Source organism: Strix uralensis, chromosome 2 (assembly GCF_047716275.1).
Source record: "Strix uralensis isolate ZFMK-TIS-50842 chromosome 2, bStrUra1, whole genome shotgun sequence".
Lineage (NCBI taxonomy): Eukaryota > Metazoa > Chordata > Aves > Strigiformes > Strigidae > Strix > Strix uralensis.
The window spans coordinates 108223784-108236105 of NC_133973.1; the positions used below are offsets into that span (position 1 = coordinate 108223784).

The 12322-nt window shown below is 42.8% G+C and overlaps 1 protein-coding gene across 4 annotated transcripts in view; it reads left to right on the forward strand.

The window, feature by feature from the left end:
• Positions 1–11548: 11548 nt before the first annotated feature.
• Positions 11549–12322, forward strand: part of WDFY2 (WD repeat and FYVE domain containing 2) — a 75043-nt gene continuing 74269 nt past the window's right edge. For 3 of the 4 annotated variants that reach the window (XR_012627673.1, XR_012627674.1, XM_074859742.1), the window contains exon 1: positions 11550–11750. Coding sequence is in view for 2 of the 4 variants with exons in the window: in XM_074859742.1 (XP_074715843.1) it covers positions 11614–11750 (137 nt within the window). In the remaining 2 variants the exon portion in view is untranslated. Of the gene's footprint in view, positions 11751–12322 lie in introns of all 4 variants that reach the window. The other variant, XM_074859743.1, reaches the window with a different exon arrangement.

The window sequence follows — 12322 nt, forward strand, 5'->3', positions numbered from 1 at the left end:
GTTATATGCATTCATGATGGCTGGTTTATGTGACTTGTGAATACACAGCTAACAGTGATATATAACTGGGGTCTTGAAGGAAGATGAAACGTAACAATGCAAAGGAGACAAAAAATCAGGCTTTTAACTATTATATCCATTCTATTTACTTTCAAGGTATTGCAGGGGTTGGGGGTTTTTTTTGTATTTTATTTTCCTTGATCAATTCTTATTTTTCTTCATGTCTTCCATTTCAGGTTCTCTTTATCTTGTCTCTTCCTTCAGAAAAAGTTACAATATGTTTTTCTTGACATTTCTACTTAGACATTCAGTATGGCTCTCCTCAGATGGCCCAAGGAAAAAAGCCAAAACTACTCATTTGCCCTGACAAGTGTTTCACTCTCTGTGGTTTTGATGTTTGGTTGTTCTGTGTGCTTGACTTCTGCAGCAGCTAATAAGTAACTCTTGATTCCAGAGTAACTCCTGATTCCAAAGGTAGACAGATATCACTTGAGCTCTCGTTTCAGAGGTGACAGCCCTTTAACCAAATTACAGTCCAGTGCAGCATAATTGGACTCACTCTACCAACCTGCTACTACAGTTATGGGGAATGGGACACTATTCCTTTTTCAAGGGGAATTAAGGTCTGTTATGCTTTAATTTAGACATTGTTTGGAATGCTCCAGCCTGTTTCCACCATAGCACCATTTTTTTCCATTGCTGCATCTGCTCATTGTTTCCTAACTCCTTTTTTTATACTGAAATCTATTACTTGTGTGTTAACATGTTTTACAGTAGTTTTCACTGAGACTTTTGGATTTTTTTACTTTTGTCTAGTTAGCTGGACACCTTTGTCACAGTGTGCTTCTAAGTAATATGGCCAATTTTGCTATAATGTCAGTTACTTTGTGGAGTATGTAACTGTAATTGTGACCATCATCTAAATCTGTTCCTTATCATACTGGTAGCAATCCAGCAGGCCACTGCCACTAGCACCAAACTTTCCTGTAATTCTGACATCATAGCGAATTCCTCCCCAACTGGCAAAAAGAAGGTCTTACACGGCTTTTTCTCTGCTTGAATTCTCTGTTTTCTGGATTGTGAAATTATCCTCTGCATAATTCAAGAACCGTTTCATGATCTATGTTTAGCAGAATTTGTTACCCAACAGATGTCTGGACAGTTAATGACCTCTGTAAGTACAGCCCTGTGATTTCTTGCTACTGACAGTCCAAGAATTTTTAATCTCTTCTGCTACAAGTGAGCACTAGGGCAGCATGTCACCTCTTATTAAAAAACAAAAGCATAAAATGTGTGTAAATTTTCCCTTCAGAATTGTTATGCCTAGTCAGAAGTGGTATTTCTCCCTCATTCTGTTTTGAATCTTTATGTTCATGAATGGCTGCATACATAAACGCATATAGTTCCGTATTTTTCTGGCCAAAAACAAAGGACATGAATAAAACCCCCTGAAATTAATCAAAATATCATTTCAAAGAAAAAGTACTTCCATAAATACAAGTCAGAACTGACACTGCCAGCCTTCAAGTTGGGAAAAGGGTAGATGCCTAGAAAAATCCATGGTAGGAAAGCCTCTTTGACTGTCACTTTTACACATATGGCAAATGTAGTCTTACAAGAGGATTTGGAAGCACTGGAGCCAGATCACTACTGCCGGCCAGTGATGTGTTCACAGTATGAAATCATGCTGCAGCTGCACAACCATTCCCTCTTTACGCCTCCCCATTCAGATCAGGCTCAAGTCCATCCCTGCATAGGAAAGTTGTCCTAGTTTCTGTTCTGTTTTTTTTTTTTTCTCTCTTTTCAGTTATTGGCACTTGGGAGAGCAAAACTATTGGGCAGGCTTGTATCAAAGAGGAGGTAAGAGAGTCCCTAACATCTGGTACTCCTCTCGCAGGGGAGGGGCTCAAGGAATTGAATGCTGATTGATACAGGTCCAGTCAGACATCCCTATGGAGGGATTCTGCAAGACAGATGCCGAAGTCCCTAGAACATAAATCTGCACAATGAAGTGCTTGAGAGGATGGTTCATACTTCACTGTGTGCCACTGTGAAGGAGAGAAGCTGCACTGCCCACACACAAGTGCTCCTGTAGCAATCAGATTCCCAGCAGCTGCCTGGGACTCCCATCATGTAGCTCCTGAATGCCAAGAAGTTTGCTAGATGTCTTGTTGGTATCTGCTGCTACAGTGGAAAGGTCATTGTGGCCAAATTGCTGGATTGGAAGGTACCAAAACCCTGGAGAAAGCTTCATCAGCTGGATCTACACTGGTAAGGTTCAGAGGCCAACACTCCGGCACTGTTACGCAGAGGTCTTACATTGTAAGCACATTACCTGGCAGTTTTGGCACACAGCTTCTCAGATGGTACCTGGACATGGCTTGGAGGACAGGGTGGAGCAGGCACCATTTCCCCAAAGGCAGTTTTACATCCTCACTCTTTCTTGGGGGAAGAAGAAAATGTAGTTCTGTGATACAAGCTGGGACAGACTGGCCTCAGAACCCAAAGAACAATCTCTGGTCTGTTCTATGAGCTAATAGAGCTGGACCCATACTGGAGCAGGTACCAGAATTTCTTGCTACAGTTTTGGCCTCAGACTCTCTAGCTTTAGGGAAAGGTTTCTTTTTTAGTTTTGTTTTGGGGTTTTTTGGTTTTTTTAAGTATGTGCATACATGCATACCTACCTCTGTGGCTTTTCAGATGGAGAAACCTATTTCCATTCCTTAAAATTTGAGGGTCTTTACATGTTCTTAATCACTGCCTGTTGCTTCTCCAATGTCTTCTCACTTGAACACTTTGGGAGCACTAATATGGCCAATTCTTACAGTGTTTCTTGTTGTGGTTCAGTGAAAAGTAACTATTGCCCTCATTTCCTCCTATTACTGGGAACCGATCTAACACACCAGAAAAGTTCTTTTGACTTCAAGAGCATTACTCAGTCTCATATGGAGCTTTTTGAGCACCTTTGTTTTTGACACTGATACCTGATTTAGAGCCTCTGTGTGAAAATTGTCCTGTGCTCATATTAAGCATACAATACAGAGGCTATTCGGGGGCCAGTTAGCCTCAACATGAGGGGCTAATCAAAACTACTAAGAATGTCAGATTTTTTTTCAGTCAGTTGGGGGTTTTCTCAGTCAGTTGAGAGCTGACTTGGGGGTTTTCTTTGTTTTCCCATTTGGAGTTTCCTCATCCACTTTCAGAGGTACAAGATGTACATTCACCAGTTCCTCAGTCTTCACAGAGGTATTTCTACTATCTTTTCAGGCGATATTTTTACAAAAGGAGGTCACCATGTTACATATGGGCACATGAGTGAATAATTGGTTTTACCCTACAAACATGTGTGTCCTCTTGTCTCTAGAGCATTTACTATTTCACAAATAAAGAGTATTTCTCCCACTTTCATGAATTTTCTCATTTGGTGTCTGTCCTGGAATGGGCCAGTGCTTCCACACCCACTCTTGTCCCAAAGGATGTCTCCCCAAAGCAGCTAAACCTGACTCAGATATGGTTCCCTCTTCAAAATCAAAGGGCACTCTGTAGATTCTGACTACAGACATATGGGCCTACTACTGTGCAAGATGTTCAAAGCAATCAGACGTTCTGGCTGTAATCTATCTAGAATAAAAATGACGCTTATCAGGAATGGCCGTGAGGTAATTGGAACCAAATGCTCCAAACACTATCCATGATAGTGCCCATCTAAATGTGACATCGCTGGGACGTATATATGTGCTTACAGGCTGAAGAACCCCTTTCTGCGGTGATGGCCAGAAATGCTGACTTACCTGCTAAAGTGAAGGTGACTCATAACATTTGCACAGCACAAAACATGAAAAAGTTTGATTAGACAATCTGGGATTCTTTTTTAACTCCTCAAACAGCCCTATGGTACTGAGTCATAAGTCCCTGTACACGCTGAAACTTCTGCAATTTTGCTCTCAAGCTGCTTCTCAGGACTTCTTTGCAGGAATCGTTTTCCACAGAAAGGATGAGTTCAGTCACCCTGCTTCAGGAACTGCAAGCTTTTAAAGCAATCTTTTGTCACAGGTTTGAGTCAACAAAAATCAGCAGATTTAGTGAGTATCTACCTATTTTTTTAGAGACTCAGGTGCTTGTTTTGTACAATATGAAGCTTTCCATGTAATTGCAGTAAGGGTAATCTACAAAATGGCTTGACTTCAAGAAAACTGCCCAGCTCAAAAAACTTTCTATTGAAGAATGTGTATTAAAATTACGTTAGAGCTTTGTTAACAATAGCACTGTTAGGATCTTTTAGGCCATAAGTTGTATCAGACTTTTTTTGTAAAATATTCCTTCATTCCTACTTCTGAAGTACTTTCAATATTAGCAAGCAAAACCCAGTGTTTAGTAATTTAATAGTAGTTTTCTTGTTTGGTTTTCTCTTTATATGCTCAGATCATAGAATAACAGAATGGTTTGGGTTGGAAAGGACCTTTAAAGATCACCTAGTGGGGGGGATCCTTCAACTAGACCAGATTGCTCAAAGCCTCATCCAAACTGGCCTTGAACACTTCCAGGGAGGGGGCATCCGCAGCTTCTCTGGGCAACCTGTTCCAGTGTCTCACCACACTCCTCATAAAAAAATTTCTTCTTATGTCCAATCTAGACATACCCTCCTTCAGTTTAAAATCGTTGCCACTTGTCTTACAGGCCTTGGTAAAATATCTGTCTTTCTTATAAACCCCCTTTATATATTGAAATGCTGCAATAAGGTCTCCCTGGAGCCTTCCCTTCTCCAGGCTGAACAACCCCAACTCTCTCAGCCTGTCCTCATAAGGGAGGTGCTCCAGCCCTCTGATCATTTTCATGGCCCTCCTCTGGACCCACTCAAGCAGGTCCTTGTCTTTCCTGTACTGAGGGTCCCAGCTGGACACAGCACTCCAGGTGGGGTCTCACCAGAGTGGAGTAGAGGGGGAGAATCACCTCCCTCGACCCGCTGGCCACGCTGCTTTTGATGCAGCCCAGAAAGAATATGCAGGCCAGAAAGAAAGGTTGGCTTTCTGGGCTGCAAGCACACATTGCTGATTCATGTCCAATTTTTCATCTGCTAGTACCCCCAAGACCTTCTCCTCAGGACTGTTCTCAATCCATTCATCCCCGAGTCTGCATTGATATGGGGGATTGCCCTGACCCAGGTGCAGGACTTGCACTTGGCCTTCTTGAACTTCATGAGGTTTCAGATGGTTGGAAGCATTTTGTCAGTCTAACAACATGCACTGTAAGCCCATGTGTAGTAAAGGTAAACGACAAAAGTTGTAAGAAAATGTTCCTTGATATTCCCTGGACATGTTCTTAATTGTACACTTTAGATGAAAGAAAAGGAAATACTTCAAAGCTTTCATGTAGTTTGTGCATCATGTAAGAGAAATTTATTTTCCTTTCAAGCAGGTTAGATAGGTGATTTTAATACATTTCCCAAATAGAAAATGTACTTATGGATGATACTCCATGATTCTTCAGTATCACAGAAGGAAGAAAAATTTAGGAAAAAAAAAAAATGGTTCTGGAGTCCTAAGGCCTAGAAAAATACAAGAATAATGAGCTTAGAAGAATTAGTGGTCAGAAAGTTCCACCAAAAAGACAGTGAATTAAATTACAGAGGTTTTTTTGCAGCAAGTCGGGAGCCCAAAATGTGAGTAATACTATAGCAGGATCAATGAGGACAAAGGAAACAGCAATAAGACTGCATACAATGCCAGAACTGCTTATGGGGCAAAATGTATGAGCCAGGAGTTCTCATTTGCAGCCCACACACTGACACAGCATCACTTTTTTTGTTCTCACATGTTCACAGTCAGTTACAAAGCCAACAGCACTTCCATGGCAGCTAAAAATGAGTGTATTTCTTCTCGATAAGGTGCTACACAGTGATACTGCCATGCATATTTTTTAAAGCTAATCTTTTTCTCCATAACTTTGACCTACAGCAGATTCCAGCTGTGTTTCTGATAGGTCTTCATTTTCTGAATGCCCACATGAAACAAGACTAATGAAATATAGAAGGAAACTGTCATAATGAGCATGTAGGGCTTATTAATAGAAATGTGATAGGCAGTACTATTCATTGTGTGACTGCTAAATACCTGGAGCAAAATAAGGAGCAATGTCTAAAATTGAGGGTGCATTTTTATAACAAGTTTTGTGTTTTTAAGCAAGATGGACAAGCGAATTTTCCACAGAACATTTTTGGTGATCTGTGAAGTTTGCCTTTCTATATAAAGAGCTCATCTATATTTGTTTCCCACATGCTTCCAAGAATGATGTAGTATCTGAAATTAAAAATATTTTTCAGTAACTATCTTATGAAGGCTATCACTGCTGACAAAACAAGAGAAGGAGAGAATTTTAAACACACATTTTTGCAGTTGCATAGAAGTGCAAGTTTTGAAGAAATTGTAAATCCCGTATACTGTAAAGCTGGAAAACATTCAGTTTACAAACAGGCGGAGAAGAAAAGCATGGGAGAATAAAGCACTGCCACATTTGACAGCTATTGAGAGGCAGCTCTACTTGTTGCCAAGTGGTTTTACCTTTTTTATGTGGTTATCTTTTGTGTATATAAGTTCTTCGGTTTTGCATGGGTGATTGAGGAAGAGGCCTCAGAAGCCGAAATCTGGCTCGCTGTCAACAAAGCAGTTTTAAATTTAAGCACTGAATCAGTCAAAGTGCAGTTTCGCTCCCACACTAGTCCCCCTCTTGCAGAGTGAGAGCAACTGGAATCAGATTACTTAATGGCTGAAAGGGGCATGTGTTGAAGAGTTTGGGCCTAAAATTTAATCTCCATAAAATATTTTTCTTTATTAAAGGCCTGTTCTTGGGATTATTAATATTACTCTTATTATTGTTGAGCACTTTATAAAAGGATTGTTTTCCTTAGTATCTGCAAAGAGGCCAACCTGTTTCTTAAATTGTCCCTCTCCTACTCAGTGGCCCCAATGCTTGTCAGTTTTAGCTGAAAGGTATGCGAGATGTCACTATGTTACCAGATCATGTAATGATCACAATTTTGCAGAAAAATTAGAATGATGCCAAAACAGAACATATTGCTGTGCTTTTTGGCCAATTCTGTTACTCCTCTTGTAACAGAAGTAACAACTTCGCAGATAGGAGTATCTAAACACAGGGCTGACAGCAGAGCTGGAGACCCTCCAGTGGAGACCCTCCAGCTGCCTCCTCTCTGGGCCACCCTTTTCTCCTGCAGGTCGGGATTCTCTCCAGCTTGTCCGAACTGGCACACAAGATGTGATTACCTACTATTTTAAACAAATTTAGTTTGCAAAACTCGGAAGACTTTCACCTTGATAAACCAAAATAAATATATTTTTTAAAATCAATCCCCAAACCAACAAACAAAACAGAAGATGGAGCCAGAGAGCAGCTTTTAAAGCAAATTGCCGGAGAAGATGGGGACTTCAATTTGCTCCAATTCCTAAACTTCAAACAAGATTGCAGATGAGGAATTGGAGAAAGACCTCCAAGACTCTGGTGCGGTAGGAGGGCATGGAAGGTGGCTCCACTGTGTGTGAACGCATCGGTTCAACCAGCACTGCTTCCTCCCAGAGGTCTTCGGTCGTCATCCTGTACCTGAATACGCAAACTGCTATTATTGTTCACGGGCAGGCAGCCTAATTCTGCTCCATCCAAATCAAAGGAGTGAAAGTCAAATCGCACCAAGAAAATAAAGGCCAAAACTAACAGAGGGAAGGATGTTTCATTTACCATGGTGGCATGCCAAAACGCAGAGTAAGATAAATGATGCTAAGAAACAAGGATGAGGTAATATTAATTCAATATAAAGTAAGCTGCATTTTTCAGCTTGTTTTTCACTGTTACTGACAGACATATTCTTCCAAAAAAGTTTAAATAATCCAAGCATACTATACCAGTAACCACACTTTCTACCAATTCAGAATTTATGTTAACAAGAAAAAAGAACCTTTAAATGAAGTCATTATATAAATTTCCTTCCTTGTAATTTTTGTGATTACCTGCAAAAAGCACATACCAGAGGAGCACCATATAATTCTTAACCCTGCAATTTTTTTAATGTAGAAAAAGAACTGAATAAGCTTGCTTTTCTTGGCTTCAAATTCAGTTAGTAAGTCATCTTGCTTTTGGTCTTAGCAATATTTTTAATTCATGCAATTTGACCTGAAAGCTATGACATAAAATGAAAAAAAAATCTGCTAAGAAGTATTTATAAGATTTATTTTCCTGATTTTTTTTTTCAATTTTATGGAGAAATACTTTTCTAAACTACCCTAAGTTTGCTTCTGTAGGTACTCATTAAACTTGATGTCTACAGCGATTCTAACTTGAAGTCTTCTTGTCCATTAGTTGTTTTTTTAATGGGAAAATTGTTTTTAAAAGGTTTGATTGAACTGTATGTAACAACAGTAGATTTGTGAGAACACTCGAGTTTTGTTGGTCTTTTCAATGCCTCTTCCACTATTATAACAATATTCTTCTAGCCCATTGGGTGTGATGCATGAGGAAGCTCCAGGTTCCTGTTTTACTTTGAAATCTATTTCTTCTCCATTTCCCTTCCTCCTCTCCCCAGTTTTCCATGCATTACTTTTTCTTCCCTCAGTCATAGCAAAACTGCCTTTGTGTAATAATTTCCCAACCATATTTCTCCATCTTATAAGGAAAAGTAGAGCACTGATCCCAAGTTTGGACACCTGGTAAAGTGATGTACTAGACCTCAGGACACCTTTCTGTTATTCACATGCCTTCCTGGTCTTGTGGAGGAAGTCACCATTACAGATAAGCTTTAAAACATGCCCTTAAGATTTTTATCTTGACTGGCCACTGGAGCCTTTCTTGCATTGTGTTGCCTTTTTTTTTCCTCAAAGAGTCACTTATTTCCAAACATCAAACCTTTATATAAAGCATATATTTGATTTCAGCATATTATTATTTGGCCTTGGCCCAAAATGCATGCCCACCTTTCAGTGTTTTCCTCCAAACAGTGTCTTAAACCTTGAAGGAGTATTGTTAGACCTGAAACTGTTTAAGGATATAGGTGAGACAAGGTTAATAGGGAAATGTAGTATGTCTCAATGGGCAACTGAAGAAAATCCAGCTAATTTGGGGGATACGTAGGACCTACTTCCCGTCCTGTGAATCACACCTTTGCCTATCAAGACACTCATTTTCTCCATTACTTACTTCCTTAAAGGCCTGTTTGGCAAAAAGTATTCTGGGTCTCCCAAGAGCCTGCAGTCTGTTGTCTCCAGCATACTCTCAGACCCTGTTTATCTTTCAGCGATGCACGGTGCTCAGCCTTGAATGCAGACAACTGCAAAGACAACAGATCTCGCCAGACTTCAGTTTTAAAAGATATTCTTAGATACATGTCCATTCTGAAAACTATCAAGTATATCGACATCTTCAAAGACTATCTCACACATCTCATCAAGTAGCAAGACAAGCATTTCTATTTGTAGGTCTAGCCTAGGACTTCAGAATCATCCACAGAGGTAAGAGGATTGGTCTTTGCCTCTTTGGTAGTAGTGCTGTTCTAAGAACTGTGAGAAAGAGATGTTATCTAATGGAATCACACATGCTCTGGGAAATAGTTTGAGACTGCAGATTCATTTCCTATAAGCCATTATACAGCCATCAGCTGTTGCTGGCTGGACCTTTCCCTCCACAGTACACTTGTGAACCTCAAATAGTTTACAGAATCACAGAATCATCTAGGTTGGAAAAGACCTTGAAGATCATCTAGTCCAACCATTGACCTAACACTGACCATTCTCAACTACTCCATATCCCTCAGCGCTATGTCAACCCGACTCTTAAACACCTTCAGGGATGGGGACTCCACCACTGCTCTGGGCAGCCCATTCCAACACCTAACAACTCATTCTATAAAGAAATGCTTCCTAATATCCAGTCTAAACCTTCCCTGGCACAACTCGAGGCCATTACCTCTTGTCCTATCACTTGTTACTTGGTTAAAGAGACTCATCCCCAGCTCTCTGCAACCTCCCTTCAGGTAGTTGTAGAGGGCGATGAGGTCTCCCCTCAGCCTCCTCTTCTCCAAACTAAACAACCCCAGTTCCCTCAGTCGCTCCTCATAAGACATGTGCTCCAGTCAAGTAAAGTTTAAATATCTTGCTGTGGTCCTGCAGATACTGCTTGTTTGTTTAGCATAACACAGATTTCTAAACATTGTGAAAATTTAGTTTCTGCCCCAAAGAGTTTACTGTATCTTTTGTCTGTTACTTATATCTACTACATAGGCAACATAAGTGCTGAGTTGACAACCAAGATTTGTTCCGTGGCTGATGCTGCTCTATGTTACTCCCAGAGAAAAAGTATACTCCTGATCTTTGAGTTTTTCATACCTGAACTCTTACAAGTCTCCTCAGTTTTTCTGCTGATGGGCAGGAGCACTGAATTTTTTCACGGAGAACTGCTGCTCATCGGCTTAGTGTGGGTGAATTTAAAGTTAGAGCTGAAATAACGGTTTCCAATCTGCTGACAACTTCTGCAATGTAGGACAACAGTTCAGACATTGAGCATGATTTTTCAGAATCTTTTGAGACAGATTATGAAAGTTTGGCATATACTTCAGGAGGAAGTGCTTTTATAATGGCTTTAGCACAGAGCCTTGGGTAAGTGATCTGACCTTCTCGGACCTCAGTGAATCCATCCAGAAAAGTGAGTCAAAAGTAGCATCTTGCTGAAAAGAAGCTGCTGGAGGTCTGTTGCTTTTCTATTAGGAATAAACTCTCCGATGATGAATTTCTACTGCCATCGCACAAGCAGCCCTGTCGTGCTGCAAACCTGCTACCAACCCACACCTGCTGCAAAACTTGTACCAACCCTCCGCATTTTATTTCACCCATTTTTAACACCAAATACTGAAATTCACATAGAAATTGTTCAATTATGTAAACGTTGTGTGATGCAGAAACTACAGAAAGTTTAATACAAGGTCCCACTGTCTCACATAGCAGCAGAAATCCTGTCTTTACCTCACGTGCTGACCTTCAGTCCCAAGATAAACTCAGATAGGAAGTAATGTAAACAGAGGGAAGCAATCGCCCCCTTTAATCTTTGCTCCCCTTTCTTTCGCAAAAGGATTCACAGCGATGTGACTACGGGGCGGAGAGTAAAGCCGTGCCAAGAGAGGAGCACTAGGCACTTGTCAGAAGCAGGACACGTTTCCCTGGCTGCCCTCTGAGGCGTACCCGCCCTCGGCCCCGGCAGCCCGCTGCCCTGGGAGGGCGGCCATTGAAGGAGAGATATGTTTAAACCACCGCCTGCCCAAAAGTTTTCCCTAGCAAAGGCGCGGCGCGGCAAACCAACAGTGCGAGATGGCGGCGGGCTGCCGCCATTTTCCCCCCCTCAGACCGCCGCGCCCCGCCCCGCCCGGCCCAGCCCGGCTCGGGGGCGGTGCCGCCGCTGCTGCCGCCGCCGCCGCCGCCGCCGCGTTGGTTCCTGCTTCCCAGGGAGCCCGCGGCCGTGCCCGGCTCTGGCAAGTCCCTCCTCCGCCTCGGCAGTGCGGGCCGCCTCCCCCGGCCGTAGCCTCCTCCGACCGCAGCGGCGGTGCCCGCCGGCCCCGCGGCGCCCATGGCGGCGGAGCCTCAGCCCAAGGCGCTGACTCGCAAGCCCCTCCTGCTCAACAAAGTGGAGGGCTCGCAGGAGGTGGTGAACATGGCAGCGATAGTGCCCAAGGAGGACGGGGTCATCAGCGTCTCCGAGGACAGGTACCGGGGAGCGGGCATCCACAGGTCCCGCGGGGCCGTGGCGGTGGTCTGCCACCTACCACCACCACCGACGAGTGATGGTGGGAGGTGACAGGTCCTGCCGTGGTGGTCCACCACCATCACCGGCGGACAGACCGGTGATGACAGACCACCGGCCATCACTGATGCGCCTGTAGACTCCATCACTGAAGTCTGGGCGAGCGTCAGGGTCGCGGTGGTCCAGCATGGGGACATGGCTTTAGGCAGCCACATCTGGTCCCGGAGGGCAACGAGCTTGGGGCAGGGGTCTCCTGCTTGGTGCCCATCTCCTCCTCCACCGCCGTGTGGGTCAGGGCGGTGAGTAGGCTGGGGCGCTGCTGGAACTTGCAAGACTTGAGTGACTTTTCTTAACGTGGGTAAAATGGGATTTGAGATTGCCTCCATCACAAGAATTGCCGGGAAGGCTGTGGAGATCTCTGACCTCGCGTAAAGATTGCGGTGGCGTTGGCTAAATCAGGAAGTTTTGGTTCCCGTTTCTCCTCTCCAAACGTTTCTTGGTAATTGTTTAAAATACCATGTATCAGCGATAAGAT